Source organism: Protopterus annectens, chromosome 8.part0 (assembly GCF_019279795.1).
Source record: "Protopterus annectens isolate FY-2018-M chromosome 8.part0, PAN1.0, whole genome shotgun sequence".
Taxonomy (NCBI): Eukaryota; Metazoa; Chordata; order Ceratodontiformes; family Protopteridae; genus Protopterus; species Protopterus annectens.
The window spans coordinates 74,009,180-74,029,325 of NC_056741.1; the positions used below are offsets into that span (position 1 = coordinate 74,009,180).

Consider the following 20,146-nt stretch of genomic DNA (forward strand, 5'->3'; position numbering starts at 1 on the left):
CTCATTTCTGCTTGCAAATTCTGATATTTTATGAATTTGTGTCTCTGTATGCAGGACACTGTAGTCACTAGGTGTAGCGATTTCAATAATCAATGCTACTTTTGTCTTCTTTTCTTAGATCAGTATATCTGGCTTTCTAGCATCTATCTTTTGAACTGTTGGTAATGGATGATCCCATGTGATATAGATGTCATCATTTTCTATTATGCATTGTGGCTCATGTTTCAAGTGTTTTTCAGCCACTTCAGTACCGTAATGTTTGCACAATTCCCAGTGCAACAGTCTCACCACATTATTATGCCTTTCAGTATACAGTCCTTCTACCATTAGAATGTCACAACCAGCAATGAGGTGTGCAACTGTTTTCAGTTCTGTTTTACAAAACCTACTGTGATGCCCATACACTAGCCCAGTAATCAAGGAACCTCAATCCTTACCACTAATACCAGTGAGGGATGTGCACATTGGGAGGATGACAAGTACACACACAGTAAAGTATAATTTCCCTTAAGAGCACACAGAGATCACAGTCAGTCTAGGGCTGGTTTCTCCCTCTATCTCCAGGTCCCCAGTAAGACTCCCCACTGGCACAGCTATACAGTACAGATCTCAGCCGAGTGGTCAAGTCAAAACTTCCAGCTCTGTCCAACCAGTGCTTTGTGTCCCTGCCCAAGTAACTGACACACACACTTTGAGATTTGATTTATATACAAACCCACAGACTTTCCTTGGGAAGGCTGGCACAGGTTCTCTAGATTTGACCCCTTCTGCCCAGACTATATGGTAGTACCACCTGCCACCAACTTCCTTTATCAGCTACTATAAAGGCCCTTACCACAAATTCTACTGTGCAATGTTACTGATATCCAATTGGTAAGTGTGATCAGGACTTTTAAGGCTATTCGAGAGTGACTTGCACAGTATCACCAAATACCTGCAAGTACTAAGAGCTTAAATATCTCTACACAAAACCAGCCACAATTAAAATGTTTAAATATATTTAATAATAAATAATAAAAACACAAGATAATGCTCATTAACTCAACACAGCGACAGCAGAGTTCGCAGTTCACAGGAAATACTTTAAAATAACATAGCAGGACAGTCTTACATAAAAACAGAAAACATCTAACTAATCCTGCTATATTCATATCAATCTCCAAGACAAACTAGGTTCTAAATAACTTACTTACAGAGCAAGGCAAAGTGCTGGTGAGACAATGTGTTCAGGTCTAGAAACAAATACAAAATGTGCACTCTTTCTCTCTGAGATAGTTCTTAAATTGATACTACACATTACTTCTGAATCATCTCAGATTACATCATTCTTATCACCTCTTATTTAGTTCCCATGCTAATGACTTAAAACTTAACATTTCTTTGTGATCTGCAGCTGCCAGGAAGTCACAGAGCAATAAAAACACTTTACATTTGAAACCTGGCAATTATCTCTGTCTCAAGACAATAGGAAGAAACCCTAGCTGTAGACATTCTGTCTCTCAGCTGGGATAACACACAGTCATAAAATTCTTTACTTAACTTATTTTCTTGGAGTTTTGCAAGTTAATTATGTATTTTCCAACCTCTACCATGAAAACAAACATCTGCATTGACACACAGTTTATACACACCTCTGCTCCCTTCCAGCAGGGTGTACTGTGGTTACATTTTTGAAGCTCAGCACATAACACAGTTTTCTTACATTTGTAAAACAAGCATGTGGATCATATTAATATTTAGAAATGACATAGGATTATTTACAAAATTCTATCTAGCTGGGCTGGCAGCCTTCACACATATATTTGTCTTTTTCTCCCACATGTTCAATGAACTTTGTAAACCAACATGTACACAGCCCACTATCTTGTGCCACCAATATTTTCTATACTTCCACATTTCTTGCCTTCTCATCTGGTCCTTCACCTTATATTCTTTCTTTTGTTTTATGGCACATTCAGTTGCTGCCTGATTTTTATCTACTTTTGGCTTGATTTCCATTCCTGCTTGACACTGATATGCTTCTGCTAGATTAAGCAGAGAAATCATCTTAGATTTATTCTTCTCGTGTTTCAAAGCTTTCACTATGTTTGTGTCTTGTGAGGTCAGCAGATATGTGTGGAGTCCCACGATTGCAGATCTATACATGTAATCAATTTCAAGGAGGCCCATCCCTCCTTCAGAACAGGTATGCACTGATTTTTATAAATCATTTGCTGAGCATACAGTATCCTTCTTGTTTTCCTACCTAATCTATCCAACACATGTTGGGGCCAGTCAATCACTCCAAAACTGTAAGTTAGGACAGGAACAGCAAATTTGGATTTTGTTCCTAGATGTCAATCTTCTAAAGTACTCCTTACTAAGTTTTATTCACATTTGCTCATGTTTTATGGTTGATCCTTCATCAATTCCCAAATATTTACACACTCCTTCTTGCTCAAATTCTTTTATATCACATTCTTGTCCCAAACTGATGTTTTTTGGTGATGCAGTTTTCCTGCTTTAAAGGTTGCTTTTGCACATTTATCAAGACATTCTTATATCGCCTAAAACGTTTTGACAACTTCCAGTTGTGCTTTCAGTTCCTCATATGATGAGCTATACAGTTTCAAATTATGAACAAAGAGAAGATGAGAAGTCTTTACACTTTGTTGTTTTCTAGTAGCCAAATTATAGCCATGGCCTAAGCTGTTAAGTAGGCAGCTCAATGGGTTAAGGGCAAGGCAGAATAGCAATGGTGACAAAGAGTCACCCTGGAATATCCCCTTTGAATTTTTATCCCTGGGATAATAAGTTGTCCTTTATCATGGCTTAATTGCAAAGTGGCCTGTCACTGTTTCATGATCTCTGTAATGCAGTCGATCAGTGTAGGATGTATCTTATACATTTTTAAGCACTCTTTTATCCATCAATGTGGGATACTATCAAATGCTATTTTTTGTAGTTAATCCATGCCATACTTAGATTCTTCTCCTTTTTACAGTTCTCCACTATGTCTTTATTAAACAACAAATGATCCTTTGTTTCATATGACTTTCTTTTATTACCCTTTTTTTCTGCTGCCATAATTGAGTTTTCTTCTAAGTAACTATAAACTCTGTCAGCATCAGTTCCCATGTATAGTTTATACGTCGTCAGAAGACAAGTTATTGGTCTGCAATTTTTAGGGTAGCTTGCAGGTTGACGCTTAAGTAGGAGCATTGTTTTACCGGCACAGTAATATATCCTGTTTACTTCTGTTATATCACGTGGATCTCTATGGACAGTCCTAATTACTGTGTTCATTTGTTTTATCAGACTTCTGACTTTTGGGGTTTTATTAACTTTCTGCAGTCTATTTCTTTCATTGATCTTAATATATCTATGTATGTCTATTTAATCAAGCAACTCTTCTCTTAACTCCTTTTCTTCCATACTGAGGGCACATCCCTTGTTTTCCATTTCCTGTGGGCATTCTATAGAAAGTTCTATAGTATCTTCCTGTGGCAAATTGTCTTCAGTTTCATCATGTGTCGTCTGTTGCTATGTCATGTGGGAACTCACTGGCCTATCACTCCTCAACAGTGACTGCATCAGAGTTTCCACAGTCTCCTGTTCCTTTCCTTGCTGTCTAGCTTCAAGTAAAAGTTAATACTGGTTTCCTGTGGAAGGCTCCAAAATATCTTGATATAGCACCTGACCAATTGCTTCCTGTTACACTTGTTTCCCCTTAATTTGGAGTTCCATTGCTCTATCCTGTTGTGGTACTTTTTGCATTAAATTTTCTACACTGAATCCTTCACTTTGCAAGTGCTCCATAGCCTCAGTTTCTATGTCTTTAACTTCTCCATTACTGATCTCCTTTTCTACTTTTCCTCTTTGTCTTCTTATTGTTTGTATTGTGAAGTTTTCCATATCTGGATTCCTTTGTATTTTGCTTCAAATATCTTTGGTGCTGCTCTTTTTGTATTGGATAGTTTTGCTTTCTCCTTTGCATAAATATTACACCATATTAAGTCTCTTTTTCTTTCCCATGTCCATATTTCTTCTTTAGATGTTTTCTGAACTTCCTGCTTTGGGGACTCACTCCATCCTGTTGTGATGTAACCTGTGTTAGACCTTCTACATCAAACCCTTCACTTCGCAGGCCACTCCACAACTTCAACTTCTATTTTTTACCTTCTTCTTTTCTACGTTCCATCTTTGTGACATTATTTTTTTTATTGTGAAATTTTCCACATCCAGATGCCTTTGCCTGTTTTTCTCTTCAAATACCTTTGGGGCTGCCTTCTTTGTATTGATTGATTTGGCTTTCTCCTTTGCATAAATATCTCACCATATGAAATGTCTCTTTCCTTCCCATGTCCATATTTCTTTTTTATACTTTTTAAAAATGTCTAGGTTTTGTTGTTTACATTTTTGCACTCCTTCAGATGCTTCTTTTCCAAACATCTCAAAGTTTCTTGATTTATATACTGTTTTTCACAAATCTGTTGTATTAATGAGCACAAATTTGCATTTGAAGCCTCTGACAGTTTTTCCTGTGAAAGTATTTTTCTTTCCTCTAATTTATCTCTTAACCTCTTTGTATATCCTCTGTCTGGAAATTCTGGACTTTTTGCATAACAGTAACAATACATAATTTCTTTCTTAACCTCAATAGTCCACTCTATCATCTTTATGACTCTTCTTTGGCCTATCAGTTTTTGTATTTTTTGTGGACTGCTACTTCCTTCAACAACGGGGAGTGGAGGGGGCATCCTCCCCCTGGGCCTGCCCCAGTGTAAGAATGTTTCTGTATTTTGAGGATTCTACACTCTAATTTTTTTCCAGTCCTGGCACCAGTGCACCTACCAGGGTTGGGCACTTTTTTATCCTGGGTCTTGTGCACCCAGCAATCATTTTTAGTTTTTGACCTACGTCTGCCCATGTCCATGATATATGCTATTTATAAATACAGTCTATGTATTAGTATCGCCTTGTCCTGGGTCTTGTGCACCCAGCAATCATTTTTAGTTTTTGCCCTACGTCTGCCCATGTCCATGATATATGCTATTTATAAATACAGTCTATGTATTAGTATCGCCTTGTCCTAGGTCTTGTGCACCCAGCAATCATTTTTAGTTTTTGCCCTACTTCTGTCCATATATATGCTATATAAATACAGTTTATATATCAATGTTGCCTTGGGGAGATTTTGTGGAAAACAGGGTCCACCTTGTGAAAGTACTCACCAAGACTTGAGGATAAATTCAATTTCAGCACTACTACTACTCCTCCGTTGCTTGCTGACTTTTCATCTCTCTTTTCCCCCATGTTTGCATAAATGGGTGCACATGTTCCACATGTTTGTTGGAAATACTCTTCCTTGGAAAACACACAGTTATAACAAAAAACTTATTCAATAGCTTGGTAAACTGGAAACACACATTCAGGACATCCACGGCAGTAAGCTTCAGCCCATTTTCACCAAAATCCAGAACCTCACCATAAAGCTCCAGATCAAAAAAGAACCGAAATTCCTCAGATACCTCAAACTTAAACAAGTGACCTGATCTCAAGAAGATGATAGATGGGCCTATTTCCCTAACAGACAAACAAACTGGGAGGACACACCACAATGGTCATGGACACTAGTGGAAACCGATATCCCCAACTTAACTCTCATGCAATCCGGCCCCATCTTAAAAAATACAAACAAAGTCCACAAAAACAACCTGTTCTTTTCAGAAAGGCAGGAGATCTCCCAGGCTGGATCCCTTGACAACACATATTGTCTGAACCAGGATCCGCACAGCCACACTTGACCTTCAAACTCCTCTCCTCAGCCCCCCAAAGAAGCAATACACCAAGGAAACAAACCACCCAAGATTGAGCCAGTCCCCAGTGAACCTGACCCACCACAGAGACAGGACTTGAAAAGGCAAAAGGGATCTAAGGCACCTTTGGGCCCCACCACTGGACTTACCAGTTCGGAGGGCAACCAAGAGCAACAACCAAGGAAAAGAATCTGGAAGTACTCCAGGAAACAATTAACCACAACCAAAGTAAAAGTTCTCAAAAAAAGGTCTTTCATCCCCCACAGGAGAGGTGACAATGTACAGACCATGTTGGATCTCAAACGCTTTGCTGGAAAATAAACCTTAGACTCTTTTTCTATGATAAAGAAGAAGATTTTTGTGGCCCCCACCCCACCCATGGTTGCCACTTTTGCAGTTTAAACTGACTCAAACATCTGGAAGATCCTCAAAAACCCACAAAATTACACCTCTATAACATGAAGCTGCATGAAATCAAAGCCTTGAAAGATCTAAGCACAGATCCCACCAGAAGAATAATGAAGGGGAGGCATTTAGTGACAGATACTGACACTTACAATTTTTAAAATTGAACCTATGCTCCAGAACCAGAATTTCTATGACAGCTGTGGCCTCTAACAGGTCAAAACAGTACACAAGAACATCATGCAAGAGCTTCTTGATATGGGGGAAGAAGGGCTTATCAGCAATCAGCTACTTGATTTTATTACGATCCTCAAGCCCAGATTCCCTAATTTCTTTGGGATTCCAAAACCTCATAAAAACATTAATAACCCCTCCATACAGACCAATGAGTGGTAGCGGAGGAAGCATCACCAAGCCCCTTTCAATCTTTCTGGAGGTGCAGATTAGACCACTTGCTGAAAACAGCTCCTCCTTTATCCTTGACACAGGAGACTTTCTAAAGAAAATTAGAAACATCCAGTTAATGATGACTCACTCCTAGTTACCATCAACATGGAAGCAGTCTACACAGTGCTTCCACATAACTACTCCATCAGTGCAGTGACAGAATCTCTCAGAGCTAAGAATTCCAGCACTAACACTGAGACTATCAGCAGACTACTAAGGATCCTACTAGAGAACAGCTATTTCTGCTTCAATAATAAGTTTTTCCAACAAAAAAAGGGGCATAGCAATGGGCACAGCCATGGCCTCCAGCCTGGCTGACACAGCCCTCAGGAAGTTGGAAAGGGAACATGTGTACAACTCCCCCCTTTTTTCTTCTGAAGAGGTGCTATATCTCAGATACATTTATGATATCTTTATCATTTGGAACAGTTCAGAAGCAAAATTCAAGAACTTTGACAAGCATATTAATGATTCCACTGACTTCCTGAGATTCATGTACACCAATGACCTAACTAAAGCAGTCTTCCTAGACCTGAACATCTCAAAACCTAATAACATGACTAGGCTTACAAACAACTTGTGTCATAAACCCACAAGGGTTAATATACTTTTCCATAGACAAAGTTTGCACCCTTTTCTTATGAAGAAAAATGTCATCAAATTGCAGGGACTATGAATTGCAAGAGTTTTGAAAGAACTCCTGGACTTCACCAAAAACCTATTGGACCTAGAAAATGACGTTCTTGCCTGAGGGTACAGCAAGAAGTTTGTAAGAAGCATTCTAGACCCAATTTCCTAGTTTAAACATGATGACCCGGGATTCCCTACAGCTAGAGAGGACAGCAGGACACACAGAAAACACAAGAAAGCTTCAAGCAATATTTCTATGGTGTGAACATACTCCGAATGCAAGGAAAACATACTCTGAATGCAAGGAAAACATACTCTGAATGCAAGGAAATCAATGTGTAAAGGACAACTGGATCATCTTAAGCAACAGCCCCACCATAGGAAAAGCCATCCCAAAGAAACCCAGCTGCAATACAACGAGAAACAAAAACAGCAGAGACTATGTAGAAGTGAAAAGGAGATCTGCAATCCCAGGACCATATCAGACAAAAGGAGCCTATAGCTGTGGACCCCTGAACTGCATTTACTACAACTGTATGAGCAATCAACCTGGATTCTATTGCCCAAACATAGACAGATATTTTAAGAGTAGCAAATAGAGCAACTGCAACACCGAAGGCCTAATCTATTGCACTCAATGCACTAAATGCCTGGCCTTTTATGCAGGCAAAACAATTAATAAGCTTAAAACAAGAATTGCCAGACACCTCATGGGCATTAACACTTTGGCAAAACACAGCATCAATGAAGCTAGACATGACTTTTTCCAAATCCTGTCATAAACAGAATAGAAAAGGAAGAGCTACAAGGCAGCTGCAATGACTGGCTTGAAAAGAAAGAACCTGAGTGGCGGATCAAGCTAGATGAAAACAGGCACCCAGGTCTGAACACTCAAATTTCAATCACTAGTGTGTTCAACCTCAAGGGCAGCCACGGTGGTGCAGTGGTTAGCATTGTCACCTCACAGCAAGAGGTTCTCCTGTTCGATCCTCGGCTGGGGTGCCTTCTGTGCGGAGTCTGCATGTCCTCCCTGTGGTCGCGTGGGTTTCCTCTGGGTGCTCCGGTTTCCTCCCACATCCCAAAGACATGCAGTAAGTGGATTGGACACTCTAAATTGGCCCTAGGTGAGAGTGCTTGTGTGTGTGTGCCTTCTGTGGAAGGTTGGGCACCGGGCTGGCAACTCAACACTGTAAAACTCCACTGCCAATCATGAGCAGACAGGTGATCCACTGTGGCGACCCTTAACTGGGAAAAGCCAAAAGAAGAAGAAGTGTGTTCAACCTCAGGAGAATTCACCATCATGCTTACGAGTAACTGAAAGACCAATCACAAGACATTGATGGGTTACTACTTTGTACTGGATTCTTTTATGATACTGCCATGACTTTCACAAATCATTTTTCTGTTGCCTCCTGTTGTCATTATCATTCCACACATGGTTGGTTTTGTTTTTTCACTAATAATTTCATATCTCTTCATTTAGTTTTCCAAGCAACTATTATATATATCTTGAACTATATACTGTTTTTATTTTGTCAAGCTGGGATTTCCTTGGGATGTATTATTCAGGGTGACCCTAGAAGAAGGATAATGACAAACTGCCTCTGCCAGCAGATCTGATGAATCTCAAATGAAAGTGTTGATTAAGGACCAGCGTTTTTACCATGACACGTGCAGTCTTTGACGTATGCCAGTCTGTTGGCAACTTCTGATATTTAGCAGATTATGGCTGTCCTGACAGTAGAGTTTTAGGTGCTTGATACATAATGGTATAAATTTCCTAAGGCAGAAACTAAGATTACAATTCTTACAAGGCTGCTATAGTGATTTACACTTCTTATCCAACCATTTTTTGCTTTTTTCATGTTGTTTTTATTGATTTATGTGGTGGGTAATTGGCACTGATGACTTCTCAGATCATGGTCATAGAATTTATTTACCTACAGTATTCTCTCTGACAATTTTATTTTTACAACTACCTATTATTACAACTATTGAGTAAAGTTTTTTAATAGCCCCAACTCTAAGGTCCCCAATTTTTAAAAGATATACTATTTCCTAAACTCTGGTGGTTCCTTAGGATCTTGTTTGCTCACTTTGGCATGCTGACTGGCCTTTACTTAACTGTGGGGTCCATAACCCCAAACATTTAGCACAGTTAAGATGTTCTTAAGATACAAGCCAAATTTTAAAAACCTATAGTGCCGAATGCATTTATTCACGTTCCACTTTAATTTTTAGTTGGTATAGAGGAACTTCTTCCTCTGCTCTACTCTGGATTTATAATGACCACCAATCATATTTTCTCAGATTAAGACTAGTCATCAATAGGATTAGCCCAATAAAAGAACTAATAAGCAGCTCTTGCTAGTCCCGCACCCCACTCTTAAGGGTTTCATTTCACCTCTGAGGTTTTTTTCTCTTGATGACATCTTTCCATTCCATATTTCATTTGCCATAAGACCATCCTATCATCGTACGTGGGAGCAGACATCCACCCAGTCTCCCAACGATGACCTGCTCCTCCCTACATTATTGGCCGTATTCTACCCTGTGATACTCTGCAGTGACAGTTTTATCTTAACCAATGAAAATGAGCCCGAGAATGCCACATCACCCAATTTGGCTACTAATACCAATTCTCTGTTTTTTCCCACATCACCCTCCATTTCATAGGTTCATAGATTAGTACTAAGCTAACTGCCCTTGCGAGTCATTTTAAGCCTAGCCAATTATCCCTTGTGAGACTCAAACCCTGCACCTTGTGCTTGCAAGGCAAATACCTTAACCATTAGACCACCCTCCCAAACCCTTCCAACATTTCTAATTATTCCAGTCAACTCCAAGTTTTACCTACCTTCCCTCCCCTTTTTTCACCATTGGCTAATTAATTTACAGGCCTTACCAAGAAAAATGAGGCAGGCAAAGCTATGTCACCTAACCCAGTTCCCAATGCCACTTTTGTTCTTATCCCATACAGCAGCCACTCAGTTAGCTCCACGTTTTCCCACCTTAACTCCATTGACTAATAGAGTTACAGGCGCATTTCCATCCTAGTGATGTCACCCCTCTATACATCTCATTGGTCACACTTCATCCATCCAATGATCTTTCAGCCACACAGACTCCCACCCAATCCCAGATTAAGCACCACTTCCTCTCTTTATTGGCCACTTCCCACAAAAAGCCACTCCTCACTGGTGTTCCTGTTTACCCAACAGAATAATAGAAATTACTGCGATTCTTTGTTTTTTTCTTTTTTCTTCCCTATCAAAAAACATGTTTTCCAATGGACTGTTACATACAAATGTGGTTCACTGATTGGACTTCAGTGGACCTATTGCTAAAACGTAAAAAAAACAATGAGAATCCTCACTCACAGTTCCTTGAGTACCTTGTCTCTACTTACTACCACTGGAACATCAAGGGAATGACTAACCATTATATGTAAATAACTCGATTAAATCACATATATTAATACTGATGTTGCCCAAGTTTTAAACATACACACAGCGCTCATCTGCCTGCATGTTTTCATCTCCGTTATCAATTCAAAACAGAAGGCTTGGAAGATAAAGACATCAAGTCCTTCTTCTTGAATTGCTTCAATCATTCTGATTTCATGCACGCTATTATTTATATCCTAATAATGACTAAAACGTTTAGCCACAGCTTGACACCAGCTAACTCTAACTACTTTTGATTGTTGTGTTGGGACCTCAGTTCCATGAACTGAAGTCACTCTTCATAGAGATAGCCCATGCTTATATTTATCAAGGGTATCAGAACTTGTCAGAAATTTAGGATGCATGGCTAGGCTTAAAAAGGCCCTTGTGGTCGTTAGCCTAGTAAACACTTATGAACCTGTGACCCTATTTTAAAGATGGTAGAATTTCTTGCATAATCATCTCCTTTTTCCATGCCAAAACTTCCTTCCTTGGCCCTCTTGTCGTACATTATTGTTGTTGTATTTTTGGAAGCTTGGCTTGAGCTGTAGGCTATCCTCTCCAACTTGCAGATAGGGGCTATTGTTACAAAATCCTGTGGTTGATTCATACCTGCTTCATCATTGTTTATAACTTCCTCAAGGGTGTTCTATGGCTAAAGGATCAGATGCTTGGAAACGGTGCACTTAGGAATATGCCCATTTCTCTATATAGTCTGTTGTTTCTCCATTTATTATTTTTTTTCTGTTAGCAGCTACAGTTTTTTCTACATTCTTTAAATTATTAAAATAATCCATTTTTAATGAATCAAATAACAAGTAATTTTGAATACTTTCACTCAATGATTTTATTTCACAATCAAGTATAGTAAAGTTTAACTCGTCTCTAATAAGTAAATATTAAATATCAAATACAAATGTTACCTTAGACCCCAGTCAACCACCCCAGGTCAACAAGGCAGAAATAATTGCTACCAAGCTCCAAATTAACAAAAACAAATGCATAAATACAGTCTGTGTGTATATTCCACCAGGGAATAATACCAATTCCCTAGAAGACATCCTGTACTGGTTAGCTAATAACTATCCACAAGAAACCATAGCACTAGGAGACCTTAACATCAACTGGAACGCTTGTTCCTCTCAATCTCCTACCACCCATGTAAACCTGTATGGATTCACACAGGTTTTATCCACCCCCATCAGGATAGGTAAACTTAACCAAAAAGATAGTATACTGGATTGAATACTAATAAATAGCCACCCCCAAATGTATACATTGGGGGCCATCCCTGATGACCTCAGTGACAACTTTCTTTCCTTTATATGTAAGCACAAATCCAATTACTCTCAGCAGCCCATCTACAGAACAATAAGAAATAGTAAAAGCTTCAATCCTAGCAAGTTTCAGGATGAACTTAAGGCATGCAACTGGACTGCCCTAAAGCACCTGCCCCTAGATGAAACTGTCTCCCACTTTAACAATAAATTCCTCACCATCCTCAATGCTCATGCTCCCGCTTGTTCCATGAGGGTAAAAACAAAAGCTGCCCCGTGGCTCTCTAAAGACACTAAAACAAAAATTATACTCAGAAATAAGACATGGCCAACATGGCGTTCTACAAAAGACCCTATAAACCAAACCATATTTAGACAACTAAGAAATGAGACAAAACGAGCTATTCCATTAAATAAAAAAACTACTACCTCCATCCCCAACAAGGGAACCAAAATAACCCCCAAAAATTCTGGGCAGGGATAAATAAATTACTGCACCCAGGTCAAATCACCACTCCACCTCCCTCAGCCTCTGCTGATAAACTACCAGCAGATGTTGCTAACACCTTTAATAATTTCTTCACTGAAACCATCCAAGCCCTTGCTAGCCAAATACCCCTTAACTCCTCTAACCTAGTGGATAGCACTCCCAGCTCCCAGACCTCCTTAAGCTTCCAATCAGTCTCTACATCTTTCATTCGTTCACTACTCAAAAAATTAAAACCTACTACCCTAGCTGTAGACCTTCTCCCAGCAGAATATTTGCAAAAAGCAGAAGATACCATAGCATACCCCATTTCCATTCTAATTAACCGGTCCATATCAGAAGCCTCAGTCCCCTCTATCTGGAAAATATCTTGTGTCATACCCCTCCATAAAGGTGGTAACTCTAGTGAGTTATCCAATTATAGACCCATAGCCATCTTATCACGTCTGGCAAAATAATGGAAAAATGCATCCATGAACAGCTCCTGTACTTTCTAACACAAAACAACCTTCTGGCTAACTCCCAGCATGGCTTTAGACCATATCATAGTACCACCACAGCTCTCCTCACCTTCTCTAATGCTATAAACTATAACATGAACTACAAGTTATCTTCAGCCCTCTTCATAGACCTGTCCAAGCCTTTTGACATGGTCAATCACCATCATCTCATCAACACCTTGGCAACAATCTCCCTAGGCAATCACTCTCTCCGATGGTTTGAATCCTACCTGAACAACAGACTACAGTCCGTCTTATGGCAGAACAAACTCTCAAACCTCCTACCCAACACTCTAGGTGTCCCACAGGGGTCCATCTTGGGACCACTTCTGTTTTCCATTTTTATCAATGACATCCATCCCTGATGCCATCTGCATTCAATACGCAGATGACTCAGAGTTGATCTGCCCTGGCACCTCACAAACAGAGCTGCTATCAATAACTCAGAGTACTTTCAACCTAGTGGAGAACTGACTTGTCACTTGCTGTCTTATATTAAATCCTAATAAAACAAAACTCCTACTTTTCACTCCCACACATAGATCCCGGCATTATCTATCTCCATTAAGGCCAATAACAGTACCATAATCACTCCAGATGCCCATACAAAACTGCTAGGAGTCATTATAGACAACAATCTTAAGTTTGTTGTGCACGTCAACAAAACAATCAAAACCATTAACAGAAAACTGGGCTCACTATATAAGAGTACTTTCAACCTAGTGGAGAACTGACTTGTCACTTGCTGTCTTATATTAAATCCTAATAAAACAAAACTCCTACTTTTCACTCCCACACATAGATCCCGGCATTATCTATCTCCATTAAGGCCAATAACAGTACCATAATCACTCCAGATGCCCATACAAAACTGCTAGGAGTCATTATAGACAACAGTCTTAAGTTTGATGTGCACGTCAACAAAACAATCAAAACCATTAACAGAAATCTGGGCTCACTATATACGATAAAACCATTCCTTACACCATATGCTAGGACTGCCATTGCCCACTCCCACCTACTCGCTACACTCTATTATGCTTTGTCTTTACTGGCCAACCTAAATAAAACTGACCTTAATAAACTCTCAAGCTGCTATAACAACATAATAAGATTTGCAACTGGTCTACCCTATAGAACACATCATTGTAAAAATATAAATTATCTCGGATGGCTAGACCTTCCCAGGCAGATTCAGTATAATCAACTCATTGTGGTCACAAAGCAGTTAACCAACCAGATAATACACCTGCCCTGAAAGAAATCATTTATCCCCACTCCAACTCCAGATCACTCCAGTCATCCAATAGACCATCAGTGCAAACCATTAAATCAAACATCTCAGCTGGTGACTCCCTGTTCGCCAACTCTGCTGGCAAAATTTGGAATTCCCTTCCTGCAAACATTACCCTACATACCACTCTATCTCAATTTAAGAAAGCTCTCAAGGAGCACTTCAAGTCTCAATGGAAATGTCCCTGCTCCAAGCCTGACTAAATCTTCATGCATACTGGTTTACTAGTTCTATGCCTATAAGTGGTACTCAATTATCTTTGTTAAGCTAGTTTAGAAGATAGACTGTATTAATCTAACTGGACTATAAAATGTGTTATATTTGTAAAAATTTAACTAGATTGTAAAATGTGTTCTATATGTACAATGTTATGATGACTCATGATCTATATGTACATCATAATGGCTGTATATGAAACCACCTATGGAGCTTTTCTCCCCAGGCCTCCGCTGAAAATGGACATGTATCCAGTCGGACTATCCCAGTCAACAAATGTAAAATAAATAAATAAGTATGTAATTTTATTAAATCAGATCCAGAACAGTCGAACAGTTCCAAAAATTCACCATACAAAATAAAATCTACCTCAAGTCCAAATTGGACTAATAATAACTTTTATTATATTTTTATATTTTTATTATTCGTTTAGTTGTTGTCATTAGTAATTACTCACAACTGACAAAATAGTTTCACAGAGAGTATAATACAAGGCTGACAAAATAATTTTTTCATGGTTTTATACAAGGTTTCAACAATGCTAAAGGCTGTCGAGTGCAGGGAGGGGGTCCACCAAGCCTATGCATTTTAGACATTGAGCAGATATGTTTATTATAAAACTTTGGAAAAAAATCTGGTTAGAACTTATTTTTACATATTTACTATTTATCCACTCTTTTTATTTTTATGTTTCATTTTGAAAATTTTTATTTGACATGATTGTAGGGGGTTGATTAATTATGATGAAGTGAAAAGTGATCAGTTTAATATGGATATATAGGAAATTTTATTGCTTTGTGTGTTATTCTGATGATGTCTTACCAGAAATGAAAGAGGTAAATCATATTAAAATTATCCTTGGACTTATTCAGTCAGCGGTTGATTTCTTCTGGTTCTTAATTTCTGTTTGTTTACTGGCTATTATTTTTGTTTTGACCATTACAATGCATATTTATGCATATTAGCAAATTACCCATGTTCAATTGGAAATGAGGTCTATTCATCTTTTTATCTCATATTCTATGCTTAACTCATTACTGCAGAATGCGCCTCCGGGTATTTCTGCAGTTAACTCTTACTGATGCCCCTAAGCATCAAATATTGCTTGCTCATATTGCATTAATAATTCCAAAACCATTCTACACACAAGGTATCAGAACATTTAATCGTAAACCATACATGATGGCAAACACAATTGTATTGATATTAAACTTATGTCTAATGCAGCTAAAGTGATATTTAATATTATTTGTATACTTTTTATTTGTATTGTAATAATTTTCATATTTCCCTAAATATCTCAACATTCAGGTAACAGACAGAACTGCATAGTCTCACATGAAAGCTCACAGCTGTATGAAGCAAATCCTGCTGGCGGTATGTGTCGTGCTTGAATGGTAGTTACCGAGATATCATAAGCTGTTTGTACAAAATTACACAATTGATATTCACTGCCTTTATTTTGGCTTACAAAAAGTCCAGTTGAAAGCATCAAACCGAATGCTACTAATGTAAAGATGAATTTATCCTGAATGGTTTGCCATTTACAGTTTTCTAGTAACATTTATGGTTCCACAGATGTGAGTACTTGTTTGAACTCCAGGATGATAACTTCATTTTTAAAGGCTCTAGTCACAGTCACGTGGAGTTAACAGTACCCACTCAAAAGATGATAACTTCCTTTTTAAAGGCTCTAGTCACAGTCACTTGGAGTTAACAGCACCCACTCAAAAGAGCTGTACTGGAGGAAATGAGTTAAATTTGGGTTGCGGTTTATTTACGTTAGGCTATGAGGCATTTTGTTGCGTGTGTATTTACATTCATACACAATTGCTTTTACTGTTAAGTTTCATGGTAACAAACAAAAAGCATGTATATTTAAGGCTGATGCAATCATTTTTATTATATCCTTGCATCAAAGTCCATTCGTGGGATAAACTCTAGGATGATGTTGGCAGAGTGGTAATTAATCATGTATTGTATTGTAGCTCAGATGTGTGTTTTTATTATACATTTTTATCTTGCATTACTGTTAGAATAAATGCACACACACACACATACATACACACACACACACACACACACACACACACACACACACACACACACACACACACACACACACACACACACACACACACACACACAGATACACACACAGATACACACACAGATACACACACACACACACACACACACACACACACACACACACACACACACACACACACCAGAAGTGGATGTGTATATTTATATAAAAATGTGTGTTTCATCCCATGGTGACACAGAGCTAGTTAGATTATAAATGAACTTAACAATGTATATACCTTACATAATGTTATATTTTAAGACAGTGTTGTTATCTTTAAAGTATATACCACATACACCAGCTCATTCACCTGTTGGGTAAAAGTGAGGCAGACGTACCGTTTCTACTTGTTGAGTACATCTGAACACCTTTTCAGAATCACGAGGATGTGTACAGGCAATAAGAAGTTTGCGACTGTCTAAAATAAAGAAAACAACACAGAGCTGTGGACATCTTTACAAGCTCTGCTTAAGCATCTGAAAATGTTTCTTTTTATTCTGTAAGGGGTATCCTCTGCAACTAATAAATAAAATTCTTAAATGTGTAGAACCGGCATATGGAGGAGAGTTTTGTGTAATGTTTTGACTTTGAGTGAAAAAACTGATATATTGCTCTGTACTCTTGGTTCTAGACATATCATCAGAAATGAGGTTTGCAGCAGATTATTTATGGTACAGATACCAGAAAAACATAACCACGATTTCTGAAATGATGTGTAAATACATCTGCAAATGATTACTTCCTTTAACAATAAATTGTACTAATGGATAATGTGCACACATGTGTTTCCAAGTCTATACTTACTGAGTTTTATTCAGGTCATGAGAAGTACCATCTACCCAACGGAAGGAATTCTCAACCACTTGGTCTGTAAGGCCAATCCAGTAATCACCTCCCTTTCCTAGGAAAAACTGTATAAAAACAAGTAAAAATTACATGAAATAATTGCTTCACATATAAGCAGGATCTAATGTTAAATACTGGTCTGTAAATATATCTATTTAGTCTGCAATACAATCTTATAAATCTTAATTTCTGAGTATTTCTCATCTGGTTCCTCGTTTAAATAATGTAGGACTACAGACATCTTTAGTTTGCAGAAAAATAGTCTTTATAGGCTGCAGTGGTAAGAATGAAGAGGAATTCCACTTATGTATGGAAATTAAAAGTAACTCAAGTCCATAATTAAAAACCACAATGAATGGCTGCTTCTGGATTATATCTATAATGTCCAGGCATGTAACTCAGATTTATTTCCACATATAAACTAAGTTTAGCTCACAGAGGATAAGTAAAAATTATGTAAGGTATGAAAGCATGAAACCTTAGCACAGGAATATAAGAAAGATGTTCACTGTGAAACAGGACAGCGAGGATAAATGCTACTGAGTTTCCCAAGCGTAGGTAAAGTTGCAGACATTTGGCATAAGCAGAATTATCAGAAAGCTGCAGTCAGTCTGTTCTACAGACTGAGGATGAGGAAAAATATCCTACCATGATATTTTGCAGAGTGCTACAACCCTGCTCAGCTGTAGCTAGACTTTTTAATTGTTTCTATCCCAAATGGGCTCTATTTGGTGGATGATCTAAACTAGCACAGTTTTAAGTTTGGGTAAGCTTTCTCCTCCTTTCCTGACATTGCATGTATGGCACCTACAGTTAACTGTATCTTTTCAAAAAGATTTGTGTAACTGTAAATCATAACATCTAGTTACACCTACCCACTTTGTGTCATTGCCTTGTCCATACCTTGCTTAGGGACTAATATAGCCGGCATGAGGACCGTTATTTATTGCGTGTCATTCGTCATTTGTCCATACCTTGCTTAGGGACTAATATAGCCAACATGAGGACCGTTATTTATTCCCTGTCATTCATCATTTGTCCATACCTTGATTAAGTACTAATATAGACAGCATGAGGACCATTGTCTATTCCCTGTCTTTCATCACTCGACCATACCTTGCTTAGGAACTAATATAGCCAGCATGAGGACCTTTATTTATTCCCTGTCATTCGTCATTTGTCCATACCTTGGCGTAGGTACTAATATAGCCAGTATGGGGACAATTATTTATACACTGTCATTCGTCATTTGCCCATACCTTGTTTGGGGATTAATATAGCCAGCATAAGGACCATTATTAATTCCCTGTCATTCATCATTTGTCCATGCCTTTCTTAAGTACTTATATAGCCAGCATGAGGATTGTTATTTATACATTGCCATTCATTATTTGTCCATACCTTGTTTAGGTACTAATATAGCCAGCATAAGGACCATTATTAATTCCCTGTCATTCATCATTTGCCCATACCTTTCTTAAGTACTAATATAGCCAGCATGAAGACTGTTATTTATACATTGCCATTCATCATTTGTCCATACCTTGCTTAGGTACTAATATAGCCAGCATGAGGACCGTTATTAATTCCCTGTCATTCATCATTTGTCCATACCTTGCTTAGGGACCAGTATAGCCAGCATGAAGATTATTTATTCCATGTCATTCATCATTTGTCCACACCTTGCATAGGTTCTGATATAGCCAGCATGAGGACTGGTATTTTTTCCCTGTCATTTATCCATACCTTGCTTAGATACTAATATAGCAGAATGAGGACCATTATTTATTCCCTGTCACTCATCATTTGTCCATACCTTGCTTAGGTACTAATACAGCCAGCATGAGGACCATTACTTATTCCCTGTCATTCGTCATTTGTCCATGCCTTGTTTAGGTACTAATATAGCCAGCATGCGGACCGTAATTAATTCCCTGTCATTCGTCATTTGTCCATACCTTGCTAAAGTACTAATATAGCCAGCATGAGGACTGTTATTTATTCCCTGTCATTCATCATTTGTCCATACCTTGCTTAGGGACTAATATAGCCAGTATGAGGACCGTTATTTATTCCCTGTCATTCGTCATTTGTCCATGCCTTGCTTAGGGACTAGAATAGCCAGAATGAGGACCGTTATTTATTCCCTGTCATTCATTTGTCCATACATTGCTTAGGGACTAATATAGCCAGCATGAGGACCATTATTAATTCCCTATCATTCGTCATTTGTCCATGCCTTTCTTAAGTACTAATATAGCCAGCATGAAGACTGTTATTCATACATTGCCATTCATCATTTGTCCATACCTAGCTTAGGTACTAATATAGCCAGCATGAGGACCGTTATTAATTCCTTGTCATTCGTCATTTGTCCATACCTTGTTTAGGTACTAATATAGCCAGCATGAGGACCGTTATTAATTCCCTGACATTCGTCATTTGTCCATACCTTGCTTAGGTACTAATATAGTCAGCATGAGGACTGTTATTAATTTCCTGTCTTTCGTCATTTGTCCATACTTTGCTTACGTACTAATATAGCCAGCATGAGGACCGTTATTAATTCCTTGCCATTCGTCATTTGTCCATACCTTGTTTGGGGATTAATATAGCCAGCATATGGACCGTTATTAATTCCCTGTCATTCGTCATTTGTCCATGCCTTTCTTAAGTACTAAGTTAACCAGCATGAGGACTGTTATTTATAC

At 38.4% G+C, this 20,146-nt stretch overlaps 1 protein-coding gene across 1 annotated transcript in view; it reads right to left on the reverse strand.

The window, feature by feature from the left end:
* Positions 1-20,146, reverse strand: part of LOC122808654 (CD209 antigen-like protein E) — a 485,527-nt gene that overhangs the window by 54,009 nt on the left and 411,372 nt on the right. Inside the window, exon 5 of the mRNA XM_044079627.1 lies at positions 17,394-17,500. Within this exon, the coding sequence (XP_043935562.1) occupies positions 17,394-17,500 (107 nt within the window). The remainder of the gene's footprint in view (positions 1-17,393; positions 17,501-20,146) is intronic.